At 54.5% G+C, this 22,629-nt stretch overlaps 1 protein-coding gene across 2 annotated transcripts in view; it reads left to right on the top strand.

The window, feature by feature from the left end:
- Window positions 1-16,332, top strand: part of BDH1 (3-hydroxybutyrate dehydrogenase 1) — a 36,086-nt gene extending 19,754 nt beyond the window's left edge. For both annotated transcript variants that reach the window (XM_040621405.1, XM_008708345.2), the window contains exons 5-7: window positions 7,784-7,925; window positions 14,135-14,287; window positions 15,507-16,332. In XM_040621405.1, the coding sequence (XP_040477339.1) occupies window positions 7,784-7,925; window positions 14,135-14,287; window positions 15,507-15,976 (765 nt within the window). In that variant the 3' untranslated portion in view covers window positions 15,977-16,332. The remainder of the gene's footprint in view (window positions 1-7,783; window positions 7,926-14,134; window positions 14,288-15,506) is intronic.
- The last annotated feature ends 6,297 nt before the right edge of the window (window positions 16,333-22,629 follow it).

The following is a 22,629-nucleotide window of genomic DNA, read 5'->3' as shown; positions in this document are numbered from 1 at the left end:
AGGTTATATTGACCTTCGATTCCTATTCAACACAACAGCATTCTTCCTTGCTTCCCTCATTCCATATTTGTTTCTTCTTTTTTCTGCCGTTAGAACCTTGATTCCCAACTCTATCAATATATTTATGCATTTGGTTAATCCTATAATACACACACAATTGCTTCAGAATTGCTACATTCATACCAACACAAACACAAAACTCCTAACTTGTGTCAGCTTGGTTCCTCCAAGAAGCAGATACCAAAATAGGGTAGAATGTGCAAGAGATTGATTCAGGAAGAGCCTGTAATGGCAAACGGGCAGTAGGGCAGGAAAAGGCAGGAAAATCCTTTAGATTTGCAGGGCCATTCTTAGGTGCCTGACGGGCTCGTAGGGACTGTGTAATTTTACATTCCCACCAGCAGTGTATGAGAGTATCTGTTTCTGCACAATTCCAGCAACAGTGTACTTTTAAGCTTTTGATTTTTGCCAGTTTGGTAGGTGAGAAATAAATCCCAGTACAGTTTTAATTTGCATTTCTTCTGTTGTGAGTGCATGCCCTGGTCTTTAAAGGCATGAATGACCCAGAAGTTGCCATAGAGCAACCTGTGCTCTCACTCTATTGACCAGACTTAGTCACATGGTCTTACCTGGCTGTTAGGGAAGCTGGGAAATGTAGTTCGTATTCGGAGACGTTATGTACCCTGCTTAAAGTCAGGGGGTTCTACCGCTGTAGAAGAAGGGAAGAATGGGCATTTGGGACAATCTGCTGTCTCTGCTCTGTAGATGAGATATTTTTCTTTATTTTGAAGGCAGTAAGAATCCATATAAGGAACTGTTTTTATACGAGGTTTAATATCTGTAAAAACAATAACTGTTCAATGTAAAAGTTTCAGTAATATAAACAATTAAAAATAATAAGGTAATTTGCATTGCCACAGTTTGAACATATATTCAGATCGGAGGGGGCTTATTTGTCCTTTTAATTTTTCTTCTTTTGAATCATGAAAGTTATATATATTTATAATAGATTCAAACCAGACAGTAGTGGATGATGTAAAAATGTGAAGTCTTTTTACTGCAGTCTCTTGCTCCAGAGTAGCTGAAATGTATGTGTGTACATTATTTGTGACTTTTGCTATTCTATTCAAAGCCACAGCGAATAGTCTTATACATATCTTTGCTTGCTTTCATTAGTAATTCTTAGGAACAATTTCTAGATGTGAAAATACTGGGTAGAACAGTGTGCAGATTTTAGGTTTCATTCACATCTGTCAAACTGTTGCTTCCCAAAGTGACACCAGTGCCTACGCCCTCTGACACGCATGCAAACACCCGTCTCAGGACGGATTTGGGGGTGATGGGTGGGGCATGCTTGGAGTTGGGTTTTCTGCATAATGTGGACCTGCTTCACAGGTCCTCGCAGGAGCTGTGATGCCACAGAATGGTTCATGCCTTTGAAGTTCCTTCTCTGTGTTTCCAGTGCCTGTGCCAACATGCGGGCTTGTCCCAGTGATACAAGGACTATATCCTGACTCCACGGCGCAGGGCAGAGGCTGCTGAGTGCTGGAGAGGAGGCTGTGAGAGAGAGTCAGGGCCTGGGATTCTAGTCCCATATCAGCCACTAGCCCAGGGACTAGGCAGACACTTCCCCTCCCTGAGCTCCTTACGTATAATAAGGGGGGTGGACTGGGTGCGCTGACATCCTTCCACACCCATAGCGGTGATCTTGATTTAGTGACTGGTGTTTTCTTCAAAATACCAGACAGGGTCACTGCCAGATTATGTCTGTTGGTGTTACTTATTGACTCTTTTGGTGTCATGGTGTGTCTTTGCTGGTCAAAAGCTAGAGGAGGCAGAAGTCACTGGGGGTTTGAATTAATGATGCAAATCAGAAAGCTGTCAGAGCCACTGGAGACCATGGATAAAGTCTTCCAGGCTGCTTCTGAGATGTTAAGCCACGTGATGGATTCTGGCTACATTTGTACCCTAAAACTCTGCCTGCTTTTACTTAGACTCGCCCCTCGTCTTGTGCTTCAGGTCTCAGTGCCTTGGGCCAACACAAGGGCTTGGCTCCAGCAGGTGTCTCTACTTTCCATATCATTAATTCCTCACCCTCTGCTGGATCATTTTGGCACGTGCGCGCACACGCGCACGCGCACACACACACACACTGATAACCTGCCATTCCATGTGCACTACTACCTCATTTCTCTGCACCCCCAGAGGGTTGTTTGGACTAGATAATTTCACCTATTTACTTCCCATTTTCCTTTCAACCCATATGGATTGGGCTTTGGGCCCCTGCCTTCTGTTTATTTGTGTTTTCATCCAACAGTATCTCTTGAGTACCTACAAGAGCCAACAATATTCTGCTTTGGAGATACAATATATACCAACTCAGTGAAGACTTCTTGCCCTTGTGGAGATTACAAGGGGGAGGGGAGACACACAAGGACTTAGATCAATAAGCAGCTTGCTTTCCTATGGGGTGTGAAGCTATGGAGGAAAACAAAGCAGGAGAAGGAGATGGAGGGTGAATGTGGTAGAGGGAGTGTTGGGTTTTAAAGAGGAAAGAAAGACCTTACTGGGAAAGTGACATTGGAAGGAGGTAAGGGGTAAGGGAGCAAATCTTGCAGATAGAAGGGGTAAGAAGGGACAGCCAAGGCAGAGCCCCAAGCAGCGTGTGTGCCTTTGTGTTAGAGAACAGCAGGGGGCCTCTATGGCTGCAGTGAGGTTGGGGGATTGGGGGGAGAGTGGTGTGCAGTGAGAGTGGAGTTGGGGGGCAGATCTTGTATCATAGAAGGGACAGATTGCCTCTCTCTGGGTGCAAGGGAAGGCTTGATAGGCCAACGTGGCACCTCACTGCCATCTGGAAGGACAAACAGGAGTGCCCTGTGGTGGGTGCTGATAGCATATTAGACACCATCAGTAGGCTGAGGAAGCTGAAGCCCAGAGCCCTCATGGCGTGAGAGGAGACCTGCTGGGAAAAGAAGGCAGGGCCGGACCAGGGGGCGCCCATGATGCCTCTGACGCAGCTTTCGTCGAGGATGCCAGCAGCCTCCATTTTGCCGGATCGATTGGCCGCTTCTCAGACCATATCCTCCTGAACCTACCAGCAGCTTTAACCAAACAAACCACTCTTGCATGTCACCCTTTGTTTCGTGACTTTGGGACGCCCCGCTCTCTTGGTTTTCTTCCTCTCCCTTGCTAGCTGCCCCACTGCTCCTGCTGTGACTCTTACAAGGCCCCAGGCTTGTTCCTCTTGACTGTTTCTTGGGCGTGTGGTAGATGCTTCCATTTCCCATGCTGAGTGTCCTTATCCTGCCTTGAGGTGCTAGGCCACCTGGCAGGACAATCTGTAAAGCCAGGTTCAGTCCATCACCTGCCTCAGGAGGGTGAGAGATGGAGGTGGAGAAGGTTGAGAGGTTGGGCAGAGTTGTTACGGTGCTGTGATATTTTCCCTTTGGTCTCAGTGAGGTAGGCTTCAGGAATACAACTTGGAGAAACAGACCCTTAACTATGGAGAACAAGCTGACGGTCACCAGAGGGGAGAGGTGGGGGGATGGTGGAAACAGGGGGTGGGGTGAAGGGACGCACTTGTCCCGATGAGCACCGGCTGGTGTATGGAAGTGTGGAATTACTGTATTGTACCCCTGAAACTAATAGAACACTGGATGTAAACTAATTGGAATTAAAATAAAAACTTAAAAAATTATGAGAGAGCTTACCATTTATGCCCCGGAGTCCGAGGCCACAGAATGGTATGTTAATATTTACCAAAAGAATTCTAGAGGCCCAAGAACGAGGCTGGAGCGGCTTACCTAGAAGCAGAGCAGAGAGAGCTGCGCCGGGGGAGCGCTGTCCTGCCTGGGCTGGACTCTCCCAGGAGAGCGCTGTCCCTCTGCCTGGGCTGGACTCTCCCAGGAGAGCGCTGTCCCTCTGCCTGGGCTGGACTCTCCCAGGAGAGCGCTGTCCCTCTGCCTGGGCTGGACGCTCCCAGGAGAGCACTGTCCCTCTGCCTGGGCTGGACGCTCCCCGGAGAGCACTGTCCCTCTGCCTGGGCTGGACGCTACGGCCTGGACCCGATGTGGCCGAGGTGGAGAGTGCTTGGAGTCATCGTAAGGGCGCCCATCCAGTGAGCCTCCTAGGAGCAGCCACGGGGCCCCCGCCAAAGGGGTGCCTCACTGAAGCCCGGGCTGCGGGAGAAGAGGCCCAGCTGGAGGCATCCGGTGGAGGGATCTCTGCAGAACCCACAGAAGCACCCCAAGAAGGGAGGGTCAGCTCTCGCGCAGCTGCTGTCCCAGGGCACCGACAGCAGACAACACAACCAGCCTCAGAAGACTCCAGTCTTGCCCCCTAATTTGCCAGCCCCTGGATCCAACCCTGGAGGGGTCGGAGATTAAGGAACAGGTGAGGAGGAGCTAGAAAAATAGGGAGGAAGGCAGTCTTCAACCCCATCTGGCGTCCCACAGGCTTCCCACACTCCCCCAGGCCTGGGTCAGGGCAGGCTTTGAATTGTGTCCAAGCTTGAGAGCTTGGGTTTTCAAACCAGGCTGCGCTGGAGTCACGTGCATAGTAGGCTGAACTGGACTCTTTAATAAAGTCAAGCCAAGAGGCTCTCTATTATCTGAGAATGTGTGGAAACACTACAAGAACTGCCTAAAATTTCATCCAGGAGTAGAAGAGAGAGCTCGCAGATGAAATGTAAAGGGATAATGAAAGAAGCGGGTCTATCAGTAAACCGGTTCCAGAGGCACCAACACAGCAGGACTGAAAGCTCGTCCCCGAGCAGCAAGACAGATGAAGACGAGCACAGAAACCCTGGAGCCACGGAGGCGGTGTGGCCCATGCAGCGTGGCCTCAGACTGAGAGGACAGGTGGCTCTGGAAGGGGACCGGCTGCCGTGCTGGGCAGCCCCGAGCTGAGGGTGGTCAGGAAAGGTTTCCTCTGACCAGCTGAGGGCAAACCGACAGTGCGTGTCCCCCGACGCGGCCGTCAGGAGCAGGGTGAGGAGGCTGCTCAGGGTCATGAGGGCTCCCGGGGAGAGCTGTCACGGGAGGGGAGGAGCTGGGCTTCTCTCCTGGGGTCCTGCATGCTGAGCCTGAAGCTGTGAGCCATGGGATGAACTCCCGGTTTCCTCCGAGGAAAGGCTCTTAGCTGCTGCGCTACCAAACTGAGTTCACGTGGGCGCCCTGAGCTGGGTGAAGAGCCCCCCACCGGGGACTTAGGGGCATGAGCTCAGTGCTGGCTCGAGGCTCAAGGAGAGGTCTGGTGTGGGGTCTGAGAGTTGCTGAAAGGCAGGGCTCAGAAAGGCCAGGAAGAGGACAGGACGCTAGGTGGCTGTCCTCTTGGAAGTAGGCGTCCTCACCCCCTCAGGGGCTCAGACCACCTGGGCTCCGCTCTGAGGGGCATTCGAGGAGGCACGGCATGAAGACTGCATTCAAACAAGACACGTGTTTTCTTGGTGTCTGTGGGCACCAGCCCTTCCCTCCTCTGGACTGGCAGCTGTCATCCCGGGGAGATCTTTGCTGGCGGGCCCTCTGTGGAAACGGCCGCAGAAGCTGTAGGCCTGTAGATGGAACACCTGCCGTGTTGTCCGGGAAGGTTGGCACCTCCGGGGAGTTTCAGAGCCAAGACTTGGACTAACCGGGCCTCACACCTGGCTGCTCTATGCCCAGGCGACTCCGGGTGTAGCTGGCATGCCTGGTGAGACTCAGAGGACCACGCATGTTGCTTCTTTTCAGGACCACTGGGGAGGCTGCCTGTAGAGGGTGACTGTTTCGGAGTGGAAGAGATCTTCAGGGGGCTGGGATCAGCCTGACCTCCTGTCTGATGCTGGGTTTTCTTCGCACCATGTCCCCCTGCTGCCCCAACCCCGACCTCCGCCCTCACTGTCTGAACTCCTCCCGGGCAGTCTCCCCATCTCTGGATGGTGAAAGTCACTCTTCATCTTGGGCTGAATTTGGCTTCTTGGCCCTGCTTCTGTTTTGTGGGTGGCATGGGACCAGTCTGCTCCCTCACTCTCATGTTCTCCCCAAGTCTCTCTCCAGAGTGATTATCTCCAGCACGTCTGGCCCCATTTGACACAGTCCCTTCATCGTTCTCTCCTATGTCTCTCTGACGTGGCGTGATGCAAACATCTCATTCTGGGGTTAGGGTTCTCCTGGTTCAGACCACTTACCAGGCTCCACCTGATTCCTAGAGAACTTTCACTGTGGACGTATTCGGACATTCTCGGGGTTCCTACTCTTGGCCTTGCCGGGGAGGTTAGCTTCAATACCACGTGTATCCCAGGCATGCCCTTGGCTGAGAGTAGGCATTTCCCTCTCGTTTCAGCCCCTGGCAGCTCCTGCCGTCCTCCTGCTAGATGCCTTCCTGTTTTCTTGCACCACTGAGAAAGTCACTGCCAATTACATTATCACTGATGGTGTTTGATTTTCACATCCATTGTAGTTCATCCCTAAGGTGGAAAAGATGTGGGTCGTAGAATGGATGAACCTGCCTCACGGTGTGCGGACTAACGAGAAATGCCTGTCAAGTGCTTCGCACGGTGGAAAGCACGGTGAACACTCAGTAAATGCTGCTGGGTTTTATTCATGCCTTCCAGTAGCTCACCACTGCGCCCCAAGAAGACCCCCGCCCGCCCGCCTCCCCAGCCTCCTGTGCAACCGCTTCCTTATGCCTCTGCTCGGCCTGCAGAGGCCTTCCCTCTCCCTGAAATGTCCCATCCCCAGGGCCCCTCTGGTCCATGGCCTCGTCTGTCACTGCTCCTGAAAGGCCTGCCCCGGCCGTCCCACCTTCTGGGCAGCCTCTCCCGTCCCGCAAGCTTTCACGCCGCAAATGCTGCCCATACCGTCCGCTTACGCATGCGCCCCCTTCCTGAGAACGTGCCTCCTTGAGCACAGGGGCTGAGTCACTTAGTTTTGTGTCTCCAGTTCTTAGGGCAGTGCCGCAGTAGGATGGAGGCCCAAGGAATGTTTGCCGAGGGAGTGACCCTTTCTCATGTTTAATAATACCTGGATTTACATAGCGCTTTGTAGTTGAACAGGTTTTTAACAGAGATGACTCCCTCATTCCATTAACCTGAGCAGGTCGGGACAGGTGGTGATGTCCTTATTTCTGAACACCTGGAAAGGGCTGCACCTGAGGGCACAGAGCCTGGGAGCAACCAAGGACCTGCTGTGGCCTCTGACCATCTTGGTGGTGACAGGCCCGTGGCGTAGACCGGAGGTGACAAACTGGCAGCCCTCTAGGCCCGTGGATGTGTGTTGGCCTACCCAGTGTGTGTGTGTGTGTGTGTGTGTGTGTGTGTGTGTATTTATTTTTATTTGAGTAAGTTGCCAACACTTAAACAATTGGGAGATCCTGACGACTAGCTTGAACATCTGAGCATCTGGCCAGCCCGGCTTACCCCCATACCCACACAGGCAGCTGCGGGCAGGGCTTGAGAGGTGGGCATGTGCTGCATTCCCAAGTCCCCACCCTCCCCATTGTGGGGCACCCACATGCTGAGCCCTGATAGGTACTGACTTGGCAACCTTTGCTTAGAGAAAGGCTCCTGCCAATGAGGCCTTGGGGGCTTGTGTCCGTGGCACTCGGGTTGGCTTGATATGTCATCAGCCCTGGGGTTGAAAAGAACCACCTGGCGGTTGAGCAGCCTCGGTGGGTCTCCAGAGACCCCGTCCTGCAGTTGTTAGTTGTTAGTAAGCCAGGCTTTGTTAGGGCCTTGGCCCTGGTCCTCCAACTGGAGGTGGGGGGGGAGGGAAGGAGGCGTTTGAGGCAGCTCCTCTCTCCTCCCCAGGACAAAGGAGATGCCGGCGTCAAGGAGCTGGACAGCTTGAAGAGTGATCGATTAAGAACTGTCCAGCTGAATGTCTGCAAAAGCGAGGAGGTGGAGAAAGTGGTGGAGACCGTCCGCTCGAGCCTGGAGGACCCTGAGAAAGGTAGGGGGCCCACTGGGGCAGCAGGGGTAGTGCACCAGCCGTTCCGAGGGTAACTTTCCTAAAGGCTACCCCCGTTTGCCCGCATCCTGCCTAAGGCCACTTTCCCTGTTCTTGAAGCTTGTCCTCTTACACAGCAGGAGGAAGTGGGTTAAATTAAACACACCCATGCAATAAGGTAATGGGAACTAAAGCTGAGGTGGTTTCGAAATCTCTAGGACTGGTGAATAGATGAGCACGGGGGCAGGTCAGTTCAGACAATGCTCACTGAATTCACACCCTGGGCCAAGTGTTGGGGACACGGCGATGGCCAAGACACAGTCCTGGTTCCCAAGGACCTCACCGTTCATTGGAGGCTAACCCAGATGATCTCCACACCCCCTTTCAGGAAGCAGCACATGACCGAGGGACACAGCCCAGTCCTGGGTGGGGTGGGGAGCCCGTTCGCGGGAGCGGATTGTGGCAGGGTGCAGGAAGGCCATCCAGGAGTAGGGGAGAGAAGGAACAATGGTGGGAAGCACACAGGGTGTGCTGGGGGACAAGTCAGCGGTCAAGTCTGCTGGAGGTGGGGGCAGTAAATGGGGTTGAGGACGGAGGTCATCCAGGGGTCCAAGGCCACTCTCCTGAGGGCACCGGGAACCACTGTAGATTTCCCAAGGGGAATGACGTGTCAGTCTGGGGACTGGGGCAGCAGTGTGGAGGGTGGGTTTAGAGGGAGAGCATGAGTGCAAGAGTACTGAACGGGGCAGCGGGTGTTGGGCATGAGGAGAGGTCAGATTCGGGAAGGCACAGCTGGCTGGACTTGGTGATGGAGGCATGCGGGGGTGAGGGCGGGGCACAACGCCTCTCCTGGTGCCTGGTGCCCCCCCACTGGAGGAGCAGGGCGAGGGATGGCGAGTGTCCGTGGGTTGCCCTGCGGGAATGTCCGGGTGGAGACCAGACGTCCAGGGCTGGAGGTGAGGCTAGAGTGGGGAAGATGCAAGGAACATGAGCAATCAGGGGCTAGACAAGGGGGAGAGGCTGCTGGCAAAGAGGTTGGGTACTGTGCTCCCAGAAGCTGAAGGAACAGAAAGTTTGAGGGCCAGGAGCTGACAGGGTCACATGCTGCAGAGAGTTCCAGTAACATAAGGACTCGGGTGTTCAGCCGAGTTCAGCCCATGGAGGGACCTTGGTGAGAGGGGCTCTGTTCAGCAGAGGGGAGGAGACCCCATTCATGGAGCACACAGCCATGATGCTGCTGCATTATGGGCTACTTGCTTCCTCCAAGACATTTGCCTTTGAGCTTCCTGGCAGACCAGGCAGAAAGGGCTCTCTCTTTCCCACAGATGGGGTGGGGGCATCTTTCCTGAGAGGTGACTTCAGGTGCTAGTAGGGGCAGGGGAGCAGAGGGGACCCCCAGGACTGTGCTGGGCTCTGTTGAGCATTTGTGATACAGGGGGGAGATGCTGCCATCAGCCAGCAGCTGCCTCAGGAACTCCTGTGCCATGTGGCTATTGGAGAAGCTGCTGCTTGGGCTGCCAGCCTGTCACTGATGCATCACCGTGTCAGCCCAGGGCCATCCCCACCTCCAAAGCGGGCCATTCCCAGGCTGCTCTGCTCTCGGAGGAGAGGCCCGTGAGTTCCCTAACTCCCTGAACATCTGTTTCGTAATTAACAGGCAGAGCCAGGGCTCCTGTCCCATTAAAAAGGCAGGATGGGTCCCACTGGGATGATTACCAGCTCAGGGGTATAGCCTGCCTCACCCCTCCCGGGTGGTAACTCCTCCTCCCGCCCGCCTTCATCAGCGATTAGGCAGGAAAACAGCTGCAGTCAGCACCATAAAGCCACTTCATTGCAGCCTGAGGGTTTGTGGTGATTTAAAGTGCCCACGGAAAGAAATCCTCACTGTAGACCTGAGCACAGCGTGGGGCTGCTCCGGAGCTGGGGGCTGCTCAGGACCCTGGTCCGGTCGCCTGCAACCACGACAGAGTCACCTCCATTACTTGTATGGGTCCGGCCAGGTCGCTTGACAGGCAAGGCAGGGCAGACCCGGAACCCCTGCCCTGGGACTGAGCTCAAACCCTAGCACCACTCCGATGCATAAACTTTCCCCTGCTGCTTTTTTCCACATGGCACCTTCCAGCGAGGATTGATAAACCACATCATGACCTTACTTACGCGGTACTGCATTTGCTGGATAAAGATTTGAAGATTTTTTTTTTTAGGTCTGAAAAAGATGAGAAATTTGTCAGACATGTGGGTGTCCAGGTCTCTCTCTCCCCACTTCTCCCTCCACCTCTCTTTCTTCCCTGTGGCCTCCACCCCTGCCCCACCCGGGGCTGTCTTTCCTGGTGAAGCCGTTGCAATTCTCCCCTTCTTGGCAATGCTGTCTTTGAACTCCAGGTGGCGCCCTGCTAGAGCTTTCAGATCAGCTCGTGGTCCCTAAGCGGGTGGCCACTTCTGACTCACCCCACGCAGGCAGGATCCTTCCAGGAGACAATTGGAGTGCACATTTTGATGGCAAGTTTGGTGCCTTTTATCCTGCCTGCATGGAACAGGGAAGCCAGCCTTGGGGGGTGAGATGAAGGGATTGTCTGATTAGAGCAGGTGAGCCATCTGCCACCAGCCCCTGCGCTGCCAGCAGAACTCTGAGGGACTGGATGGACATCTGGAGCCTGGAGCCAGCACTACCCCCCCACCCCCCCACCCCCAGCGAAAGGCTGAGTGAGCCAACCGGCAGGCCTGATCTTGAAACCATCACTTAACCTCACAGTCAGGAGATACTGATTGAGTACCTGCTGTATGCTTGGTAGTGTGCTGAGCACCAGTGAGGGTATGGCCTGGCTGGAGGAGTTTGTGGTTGGATACCAGCCAGATGTAAGTTGGTGGCTTCATGGCAGGACCTCTTCAGAACACTGGGGACATTGTGCCATGGATAGGGAAGACCCTGTCCTATATCTGGGACACCCTCAGTCTGGGAGTGAGAAGACTGCAGTGACTGTAGGCTTCACCTCTTACTAGAAGTGTGACCTTGGGCTTGTACCTTCCCCTGTGTGGGCCTCAGCTTGCCTATCTGTGAAGTGGGAAGAGTGCCCTGCTCACACATCCAGGGCTCACACCCAGATCTGACTGCTGCAGGAACATGGGCAGAATATCAGCAAAAGCTGCCCTCAGGCTGAGGGATGGGGGTGCTGAGCAGAGCCAGGGAGCAGCAGAGGCAGGAGGGGCCACAAGGCAGAGGAGTGGCCAGTTGTTCAGGCTTCCAGAAGGCAGAACAAGAAGCCTGGCAAAGGAGGCCTCCCATACCCTCTATGAGAGGGAACCATCAGAGCAGGAAGTGACTGACGGAGGAGGAGAGTCTGTCTGAAGGGCCCACCATGATGGAGGTGGAGGGCAGAGGCTGCGACAGGGAGACCCAGGAGAAGTGTCTCCAGTGATACAGGATGGAGATGACAAGGACCCAGACTAATGCTGTGGAGAGAGGAAAGAAGACACGGATTCTATGACACAGCAGAGGAAGCCAACAGCAGCACAGGGTCAAGCTTGAGAGCTGTGTCTTCACACAGACCTGGGTCCAAATCCCATCCTGTCCCCCTGTTACCTGAGTGACACTGAGCAAGGTGCCTAACCTCCCAGAGCCCCAGCTGCCTCCTCCAGATGTGGGACAGCTTCGCATCGGAATGAATGCACGCAAAGTGCTTAGCTCAGGGCCTGGCTTCTGTCCTTTTGATCTTGATCAGCAGTATTAACAGTTCTCATCAGATGGGGGGAAGCGAGAGTGTCCAGGGGTCTGTTAGCGAAGAGGCTCAGGCTGGCGCAGCTGGCGCTAGCTGGTGTGGGAAGGGGGCGCTGGGGACCTGTGGGGCATTGAGGTGAAAGTGACCGACAGGAGGAGCAGACTGAAGTCGGGAGAGAGCCTTGAGTCCAAGGGGTACACGGGAACCCTTGACGTGGTCATGCGCCGGGGCTGTTGCAGGAAAACAGCTGTCCCCCGGAACCAGCAGGAATGTTCATTGTGAATTTATCTGGAATGTTGGCTGAGGACTCTAGAGAGCTCCTAGGTCCACAAACTGTTACTACTTATCAAGTCAGTGGAGCTATAATCCAGGAGCAATGTGCTTTCACAGGTCAAGTTCAATTATACTTTTTTGGATATCAGTGTCAGATGTAATTAGTTTTTAGCTGGAAAAAAAAACTGTGTGTTTTAGATGTGATACTTCTCACGTGAATCAAATAGAAAGCAACTGGAAATTTCCATGAACATAAAGAAGACGAGGCTCCCTAGGCATTGAGTGTAATTGAAAGAGGGTGGTCTAGGACGGGACAGTGGCAGATGCCTGTCTTTAGGGGCTGGTAGAACGGTGTCGGGGAGGAAGGAAGAGATGCTTGGGTGTTATTAATGCCAAGGGAGGGGTGAGTGTCAAGAACCATGAGTAGTGCTCATACTGTGGAGAGGTTGAGGGAGGTGAAGATGGGAGCGAGGGATGAGGTGGGACAGTGGCATCCTTAGCATGTCACACCTCAGACACTGTGGGGCAGCAGCAGGGCTGGGACCCAGAATGGCAGGGAAATGGGGTCTGAAGGGTGTGGCTCATGTTCTCAGAAGCCCGGTTGTGGTGGGAAGAAGAACAGACAGCGGTGTGAGGATGTAACGTGGTAAAGAGAAGGTTCTTTAGGATCTTGGGACATGGTATTTGTAGACATTCATTCATCTGAGAAACATTTCTTGAGTGTCTCATGTGTACAACGTTGGAGCGAGGAGCCAGGGGCGAGGGCAGGGTTGAAGTTGCATAAAAAAGGAACAAGGAGTGATGGCTTCTGGTTTGGAAGGTGGAGGGTGAAGTGGCAGCCTTGGCAGGTGGAGGGAGGCCTCCATATGCAGTGCAGGCTTCGGGAAGAAGAGAGGGGCGAGGACCCCCGAGGAGTTCTGTGGGGTGGGGCTGTAGTGGCCGTGTCACCGCGAGGTCACTGTGAGACCTGAGGGCTTGAGGCTTCAGCTCAGCCGCTGTGGGGAGTGGGAATGAGAGCCTCACGAGCACTTTGTTAACCAGCAATTCCCTTCCCTAATAAATGTCCTTAATTCTCCGTAATTCAAGGAGATGGCAGCAGAGGTCAGTTGAAGCTTTAATTTGGGTAACACGGAAGGAAAGCAGCTAGAGACCAATTACTCTGTCATTTATACAAACTCATTTCCATGATTAACTTGGAAAGCAAAGCGGGGCCAGGGTTCCCACAGGCAGGAGGACATCTCTGCCCTGAGGCTACAGCCCATGCCGTCCTCACACCCCACAGATGGAAATCAGAGACCCTGAAAAGCAAGGCTGTCTCCTTGGTGCCTCCTTCCCTCATTCAGCTCTGCCTCTGACTTGCTGGGCACGCTGAAGCCCTCCTCCTCCTCAGGGCCTCTGCTTCGCTAGCTGTAAAAGTAGCAGTCAGAGCTCCAAGGATCCTTCTAGCACCAGTGCATCCCAAGTCTGCGGAAGCCCTCTGTCCCCTAGCCGATAGTACAGGGAACAACCAACCCGAGTCACTCAGAGGGTGTATGTTTGCTCCAACTCTGCTCTGCCCGGGACCACACAAGGCTGAGGGGTGTTCTCGACCTGGTGTGTACACGTGGGCCGTGGGGCTCACCAGTGATCACCAGCAAGCAGTGCATGTTTCAGAGAGAGGAAGGTCAGTCTCAGGATGGACCAGGACTGGGGCTCCCCCCGAGGTCAAGTCTTAGCTGAGCCTCTAACTGTTGTGAGACGTTGGACACTGGGTCCCCTCCTTGATCCTCCAGAGAAGCCTTGGCCTGGAAGACGCTTGAGGTTCTCCTGGCTTCTGGTTGGAGGTCGAAGGCAAGCGAAGGTGGGGAGGCAGGAATGAATATGCAGTGCAGGCTGCGGGCAGGTGACTGCACAGAGCCTGTGGAAGGGAGTGAGCTGAGGTGAGACCCCAGGCTGCACACACCTGGCAGGGCTGGGTCACGCTGGGCCCAGAGTCCATGCAGGTAGGAGCGAGATGGTAATTAGATGTTTGAGACTTCAGAGAGGGTCACAGCCAGCACCGTAGGCCTCCCCGTCTCCTGTTGTTCTTGGTGATTCTAGAAAGTGTCCTGAGAGCCTTGGACAAGAAGTGGCAAGTTTTGGGGAAAAGGGACAAAAGCGAGGAGGGGCATGGGCTGCAGGCTGATGGGTGGTGTCTGAGGCCAAGCCTGCGTGGTGACTGTGGTTCTGTCCCATCCTGTCCAGGCCTGTGGGGCCTAGTTAACAATGCGGGCATCTCAACTTTCGGAGAGGTGGAGTTCACCAGCATGGAGACCTACAAGGAAGTGGCGGAAGTGAACCTCTGGGGCACGGTGCGGATGACGAAATCCTTTCTCCCCCTCATCCGAAGGGCCAAAGGTGAGTTGGAAAGGGATTTCCTCGTGTCCCACCTTTTCATCTTTGCTGAGAATGGAAAGAGGTCTCAGCAGATCCAGCCTCCGTGCCCCAGTGAGGCTGAGCACATGACTCTCGGGGGCCGTGCAGGTCTCGTGGATGGTGGTTGGTGGAGGTGTCGTGGCCAGCCAGGTGGAAGGGGATGTGTGGTTTTCAGAAAGGAGGGCAGCTGAGAGGTAGCAGGCTCAAAGGCTAAAAGATTACAGCAGTCATCGCACTCTGGGGACTTAATTTACAGAAATAACTACCCTTGTGCACAGAGCTCTGTGTACATACATCAACTATCAAGAGAGGCGTGGTTAAGTCAATTTTGGTATATCCGTTCTATGGGCTACTATGCCACAGTTAAAAAATAAGAGCATTGTGGTAGAGTGTAAACTATCGTAATAATAATAATCAAGATTAGAAATTTGGAAAACAGACAAAACACTCACACCGTGTCAGGTAGCCAAAGAAGTCCCTGGTTTAGATGTTCTCCCTAGAGAGCCGACGATGATGGCGAAAAGGGGATGAGCCACACGATCTATCCCAGAGTTTCAGCAGTGATAGGATAAACCCAGAGAACAGCTGTGGGATTTTAGCAGAAAACCCCAACCCTTCAGTGACTTCCAACTTAGAGGTTTCTGAAGGATGCCTTCCCACGGTGCCCAGGATGGGGCTGTGCCTTAACTTGCTGAGGGCACTCCCAGGACAAACACGTCCCAGGTCTGCGTGGGCTTAAGTTGGATGGGCTCCTTCCATCCCACTACCCGAGCCTGGGCCTGTGGGAAAGCCTCTTGAGGTCACTACTCTCTTCCAGTGCCGAAGACTCTGTCCACCTGTCCTAGCCCTGAAATCAGGTGAGAACCCTGGCCCGGCCTGCGTGCAGCTAGAGCCCTGGCCGGTGCTAGCAATCTACCCATTGTACTGTGCCCTCCTGTGTGCAGACCTGCTCATTTCTCTTCCCCTGTCCCACCTGGCACAGTCAGGGAAAATCAGGGAGGTTGATCTGGACATGTGGGCCTGAGCTGGCTTTGATTATGAATTAGAAGGCTCCCTGCCCCTGGGTCATTTGGGCATCGAAACAGGTGTCAGGGCCAGGAGACCAGGTTCCAGCCAGGCCTCTGGAAGCCTGCCGGGCCCCAGGCCCTCTGCCCGACCAGTCTGCGCCTCCTGAGCAGGGGTTTGCTGTCTTCCTCTGTAGGCCGCGTCGTCAACATCAGCAGCATGCTAGGCCGCATGGCCAACCCGGCCCGCTCCCCGTACTGCATCACCAAGTTCGGGGTGGAGGCCTTCTCCGACTGCCTGCGCTACGAGATGCGCTCGCGGGGCGTGAAGGTCAGCGTGGTGGAACCCGGCAACTTCATCGCTGCCACCAGCCTCTACAGCCCTGAGCGCATCCAGGCCATCGCTGATAAGATGTGGGACGAGCTGCCTGAGGTGGTGCGCCAGGACTATGGCAGGAAGTACTTTGATGAGAAGATTGCCAAGATGGAGACCTACTGCAACAGTGGCTCCACAGACACATCCCCCGTCATCAACGCGGTCACCCACGCTCTGACGTCCGCCAGCCCCTACACTCGCTACCACCCCATGGACTACTACTGGTGGCTTCGAATGCAGATCATGACCCACTTGCCCGGAGCGGTGTCCGACAGGATCTACATACACTGAAGAGTTTGCCCCTGGCCTTTGTGGGGGGCCCTGGTGGGAGGGAAGTAGGAGGGGCCGGGGGAGGGAGGGTCTTGTGCAGTCACCTCTTGATTATCTACTTGTGCATTATCCGCAGGACCTACTCCCAGTTGTAGCATTAACCAGAGGGGAGAGCCCAGCCCTACTTGTGTGCACAGTGAGTGGTTTGGGCCTTCTGGGTCCGGGTATGGAGTGGTGGGCAGGGTCCCTACGCCTCAGGGCAAACATTGACATCCATCTTTCTGAAGCTGATTTCATACAAAGAGTTTGGGAAGACACATTTGTATTAAAAACAGATCTATTATAAAATACAATACAAATCCTTTACATTTTAAAGCTAAACAACAGTTCAAAAATCTATCTCCTTTGATCCTTAAACCAGCCTCATGGTTTGAGGTAAGAAGGACAGATACTTTTTTTTCTTTTGTACATGAAGAGTTTGTGGCCCAAAGAGGATACATGAGTAACAGTTTGTTGTGTGTTCCTGCCATTGCTGTAGAAACACTTCACGGTTTGTGTTCCAGGGCTGTTCTGGATCCAGTTATCTGAGGATCCTGTGATGAGCTCTGTACCCTCGCCTGAGCCAGGCACACCGCATGCCCACTATGCACCCCTCTGCGTGTCCTTGGTGCTTGTATGTGTGGCCCAGAGCCAGAGCCAGCAATTCCAAGGGGTGGGGACGTTCTGGAAATTTCCATTTGCAATTTCTGCAACCTCTCTTAGGACTTGTGTAGAGGTGCTTGTTGGCCAAGAGGTGGGTTGGTTTCTGGTTTGAGTCTGCTTAGTTTTGCCTGTGTTGGGACCATGTTGATGGGGCATCCTTGGCAGGAGCCGTGGTTCACAGGCCTACACCTGGGGTAGGTTTTTAGGTCCAGGTTCCCTGCCTGTCTCATGTGGTGTACACACACACACACACACACACACACACGCCCCCCCCCCGGGGGGGGGGCCTTCACTGTATCCCTGCTTTCCTGCTGTGGCCTTATTTTTAAGTAAGAAGCCAGGTCACTGATGGGTAGAGTCTGTGTTATCACTTCTTGGGTTTGGGCTTGAATGCTGCTATCCCTACAATTGCCCAGAGCCTGGATGTTTGGACCGAAACCGGGCACCGCTCTCTCCCCCAGGTGGCTGCAGGCGGTCCTGCGCGCCAGCCCCGCAAATTGAACTAGCACTTCCGCCTCTTCCTGGAAGGGCCAGGCCTGCCGCTAGAGGGCGCTCTGCCCCTTCTGCAGCCCCGGCCGCCTCTGCTGCCAACCTGGTTGCTTCCACCCAGCCTGAGGTCTCAGAGGGTTCGAGATCCCCCTCCTTCCAGTCCGGGCACAAAGAGCAAGACCCCTTTAGAAACAGCGTTCCTGCTCTGTAAGTAGCTGCTTGGAACAAATGTGGAGCCTGGCGCCAGGAGGAGGCAGAACAGCTGGGCAGCCAGGCCAGGCCTCCCAGCTCAGGCAGAGCCAAGGAACAGGGGGCCTCACAGGGAGGAAGTTCAGCCTGCCTTTTGGGCTTTGGTCCCCTCTGTCTTCAATCAGGGATGCCCTGCGCAGCCACCTGTCTGCAAGGTGAGGCCGGAAGGGCCTGTGGGGATGACGGGGTGGGCAGGCAGGGCTGAAGCCCGCCAGAGCCGGACATCTGCTGGCCGTCGTGTTCACATTACGGCACATCCTTTTGAATCACAGGGCTGACCTTTCAGAGTTGCATTTCTACAGCTTGGGAGATTTTGTTTCCATGCTCGATTTTATAAGCTGGACAGATGCAACACTTGGAGTTACACGTGTGTGTGGATACCCGGAAACTGGTGGGGAGGGGAAGGCTCCTGAGCACCAGACAAGCCACATCTTCCTCTGCGGGGGGCTCCGGGACTAGGATAGGACTGCTAGGCTGGGCTGCAGGCCGTCCTGAGATTTTATTTTTACCCCAGTGACTGAAAAGCCCAGAGCACCTTCTTTCCAGATAATCTCGATGCTAATTAAAAGCTCACAATGACCAAATTCACTCTGGTGGCCTGGAGCCCACATGGGTGCAGGTCTAGTTCTGATCCTTACAAGAGACGCAGAAGTAGCCAGAACAGAGGTGGTTGTTCCCATTTTACAGATGACATAACTCAGACCCAAAGAGGGAAAGTGACTCAACCAGTGTCACAGTGGATCTGTGACAAAAGCCTCCTGAATGGTGCTGTTCGCCATCACCTCACTCCAACAGTCCTGGGAACTCACCTGGCACCCAGACCCTCCCTGCTTGCCTGTCAGCAGAGAGCTGCCCCTCTTGGGGTGGAGGTAGGGAGGGGGTGAAGGGAGAGAGGGGACTCCCGTTCTGCTGGGTACAGATGACGTCCACGGGGGCTGCCCTGGGTAGGAGCATGATCTCTAGGGTACTGGTCCTGATGATGGCTGGAGGCTGGGTGAGAGCTCTCTGCAAGACACTTCTGACGGGAGGCGCTTACCATTCCACCTGGGGCCAAGAGGCTGGTGAGCGGGTGCTAGGCCAGCCGGGCCCTGCCTGCCACGGGTTCCTGGGGCTGTGTCTCTGCTGCTTGTGGCAGGGGTCTGCCAGACTCCGCGCTCGTGAGGCCTGTTCATGTCCTGTAGCTCAAACAGGGCCTGACTCTGCGAAGCTCTTCGGAGCTCGTCTGGGGCAGGTGCAGACATGAGCAAGGCAGAGGCTCCCTCCGCTTGGGTGGCATCAGGCTCAGGCTGCCAGGTGACAACAGGCACATCTGGGCGGTGCTGGGGGCCTTACACAGCCAGTTCGCTGCCTCTCCCCTGAGTCCCGCAGCAGCCCTGGGAGGGAGGCAGGGTGGAGTTACAGTCTCATTTTACACATAAGGAAACCAATTACCCCAAGTCTCTTGCCAAGGGAGGGACAGAACTGGCCAAGCCAGATCTAACCTCCAGCCCAGAGCCAGCGCATGGAAAGCAGGGCAGATGGCACCAGGATCTAAAATAAGGAGGGAAAAAAATACCTCAATTATGTAACAGTGAGAAAAATCTGTAAGCATATACACAGTAACAAGCACAGAGAGCTGCCACATGAACCATCCCCTCCTTCCCGGACCCCTGTGGGTGAGGGGAGGCTGGGGGAGCCTGGGCCTGTCCCTCCAGGAGGAAACGTGCCTTCACGGGGGCGACACTGCCCCCCACAAGGGGGGCATGCCCTAGGAATATCGAAACTCAAGCTGCAGCAGAGACAGATTCTGAACTGCTCCCACAGTGCTTGAGGGCTATGGGAGCGCAAGGCTGGAGAGGCCTCAGATAAGGATGTGCAACAAGGAGAGCTGTGGGGTCTGGTGCTCTGCTGGGGTAGGTTGCCAAACAGGCAAGCCCAGAGCATCATAAAGCCCTCCTGGTGTGTGTGTGTGTGTGTGTGTGTGTGTGTGTGTGCGCGCGCGTGCGCGCGTGCGCTAAGGAAGCTGGTCTGTGGGTGGCAGCTTCAGATGCACTTGCTGGGCTAGGGACCAGGGCTTGGGCTTAGGCTAGGGCCAGGAGAGGCTGCTAGGACCCCCAGAACTTCAGAGAGGGAAAGGGGATTCAACCACCAGCAAGCCTGACTCCCAGCCTCCGGGGAGCTGGACAAGGCTTGAAGCCCTCCGGTGACAAGGAGCTCATGACTTCCTGAGACAGCATGTCCTTTGTTAGGAAGAATTGATTCAAAGACGGAGCTGAAATCTACCACCTCAAGCATAACTCCTTTGGCCCTTGGCTGTGACCCAGAACTGCACAGAACATCTGCTATTTGGAAATGGCCAGGTCGGGTGCAAGACCCCAGGTCCCTCATTTGACAAGATTTCCATACTCCTCACTGCACAGGAGGTCTCCGCTGTGGTTAGCCCATATTTCATTCTTGATGACACACAGCAGGCTGCATGACCACCTGTGTCCCCTCCAGCAGCAAGAACTTGGAGACAGGTTTTAATACCTTCGGTGAGATGCTGACAACTTCTCACGCATGGGCCCCCGCACTACTAAGGGCACTCATGACTCCTCTGTCATCTGCTCCTCACAGCTTATGAGTTAGGCGGGACCACTACTGCCATTTTATAGATAAAGAAACTGAGCCTCAGGGAGGTGAAGTGATTCGCCCGAGATCACAGGGCCAGGAAGTGGGAGAGCCTGGCTTCCATCCTTGGGGCCCCTTCCTTTATTCCTAGGCTGCCTCAGTCTCCCCACAGGGCCTTTGAGATGGGCTGGACCCCACTAAGTCAGAGGCTGGCCATGTAGCCTGTGAGGGAGTCGTGAGGGGAGCACCTAACTCAGCTTTCTCCTAGCCCACAGTTTTGCAGAGAGCAGTGTGGAAGGGAGGCTGGGCCTTGTGTCTCACTGGAGGTGTGGCTGTTGTGTCTGTGGGCTCTGCCAGTGGCCAGGACACTGGTGGATGGCCTGAAGGTTGGACACGGCAGGGCCAGGAAGCGTTCCCAGGACCATGGCTGAGGACCATCCTGCCTCTGCACCGATGGACATGTGTTAGAGGAGAGAGAGCGTGAATGGGGACCCACCTCAGGGGATGTTGGGGCCCAGAAACACCTTGTTCTGCTCTCTCAGACTTACTCTATAAAATGTGAGGCTGCTCCCACTTATCAAATTACGGACGAGCTTAATTACAGCGCACCGACTAACCACACCGGGCTCCTTCAGAAATAGCAGTGGGCTGGGCCAGCTGCAGTCCCCCCGGTTTCTGGCAGAGCTGCCTGTTGTTCGTAGGGCCTCAGTGTTGCTCCACTCTGCTCTCCGACAACGAGAGTGGGCTTGGTGGACTGCTCTGGGCACCCTTCTCTGTGGGCCATCTGGCCTTGTGTTCCATTATCGGGTTGTTCACACTGCGGGGACCTCTCTCTCTCCCACTTCTGTTGTGTTCTGGCCAGAGGTTTTGGTTCATCACATCTGACCAAAGTCTACCAAGTAGCGTGGGACTTGCCATGAGAAACGAAGAAGGAGCATGGCGCCGGATGGATGAGAATGCATGCACCCTGTGAGGCTCTGCGGGCACCTTCAAGGGAGTAGGGCGAGGAGCAGCAGGCCACGAGGTGCTAGTGCTGTCATGAAGGGCGTCGTAAACTTCCCTGCAGCTGGCAGGATCGACAGCCTGGTTCCAATGGAAGAAACTGGCAGAAGGCGCGATGTGATTCCAGGGGGCTTTGATGGGGGTGGAGGAGTGATTGCCTGTCATCATCCAGACGCCCCTCGTGTCCCCATATTCAGAGGATCAGCCCTGTGGTCAGTAGCTGCTGCTCCCTCCCCCGCTGCCCCATGTATTACTTGAGTCTCTTCTCTGTACCAGGCCCTGTGCTGGGCACAGTGTCCAATGGCAGGCAGCCCACTGCCCTCCCAGAGCCCCCGGGCTAGCCCAGGGAGCCAGAAACTTTAATCCAGGGTGACAAGTGCTGTGACGCAGAGGAAGTGAAATGCTTTATTCTACCAGAAATGAATATTATAGCCAGTTTTAATCCACGCACAACCTAATGTGGCTTCATCCTTGCATAACTTTAGAGCCCCGAGGCAATAGCAGATGGGAGGGTGGGCATGAAAGGACAGGGGTCCTTCCCTACCCGGGGAGTCCCCAACTTTCTGAAAGGAAACGTAAAAGTGAATGTCCCTGGAAAAGCACGGCTGGGCCTTGTCCAAATGCCAAAAACATAAGGTAGCCAAGCCAACAGTGCTGGAACCACTTGAAGAATGGCCAGGCAGGGGGCTCGGCCACATGGGGCTGGGCATGTGATCTGGAGGCTGAAGGCAGAACCAGGCCAGATGCTCAGGCTGAGCACTGCCATGGAAGAGGGGACACCACCTGGAGGAATGCGACAAATTGGAGTCTTCAGCTTTGGGTGTTTATCTTCTGTGAAGCTAAATGTACAACAAAAGATAATAGGACGCTGAAGAGATGCTCTTGGGAAAGCAGAGAAAGAAGGAACAAATTTGGGGGTCCTGGAGCTGACAACCCCCGGGGAAGGGAGCCTGCTGCTGGTGTCCCGTTAGAGATGGAAGGACCTCACAGACCCTGTAGTCAGAGGATGGGAAAGAAAAGGCTTTGCTGGAAATTTCATTCTGGGCGAGGTTGGGTAGAAAGAACACACGTTTTGGAGCCAGATAGACCTGACTTTGAATCCTGTTCTGCAACCCTCCAATTGTACAATGTTGTCAAGTCATCTCCCAGCTTCGGGCTCTTTATGTCTAGACTGGGGGTGATAGCGGATCTGCTGCAGGGCTGTTACATAGATTGGGTGAATGTGGAAGCTCCGCAGCCCAGCGCCTGGCACAGGGGGAGAGACGCAGGGGGCACACCAGTCAGCGTAGCCAGGGCCTAAGTAACCCTCTCCTGTCCCCACCCACGCCACCTTGGCCTTTCTGAGAAATGCATAGGCCTTCGTCCATGGGTGTTTCACTCAAGGCTGAACCACAGTGGCCAGAGCCCACCTTCCTGCTCACTCTGCTCCTTCTGGGGGCCTGGGGCAGAGGAGGTAACTTCCTCCTCCCAATACCCCTTCCTGATTGCTAAACACAGAACAAACTTGACAGCCCGACACTACCTCCTTGCAGAAATCCCTAAAGGGGATGCCAGGTGGATTAAGGAATTATTGGCCAGAAGGGCTTCAGCCTGGAAATATAAGGAACAAATGCATCCCAGGCACAGAAAGGGGTATTTTCTGA

This window comes from Ursus maritimus, unplaced genomic scaffold (genome assembly GCF_017311325.1).
Source record: "Ursus maritimus isolate PB19 unplaced genomic scaffold, ASM1731132v1 scaffold_4, whole genome shotgun sequence".
Classification (NCBI taxonomy): Eukaryota; Metazoa; Chordata; class Mammalia; order Carnivora; family Ursidae; genus Ursus; species Ursus maritimus.
Note: the sequence above shows the minus strand (reverse complement) of the source record. Positions and strands in the feature narration are given on the sequence as shown.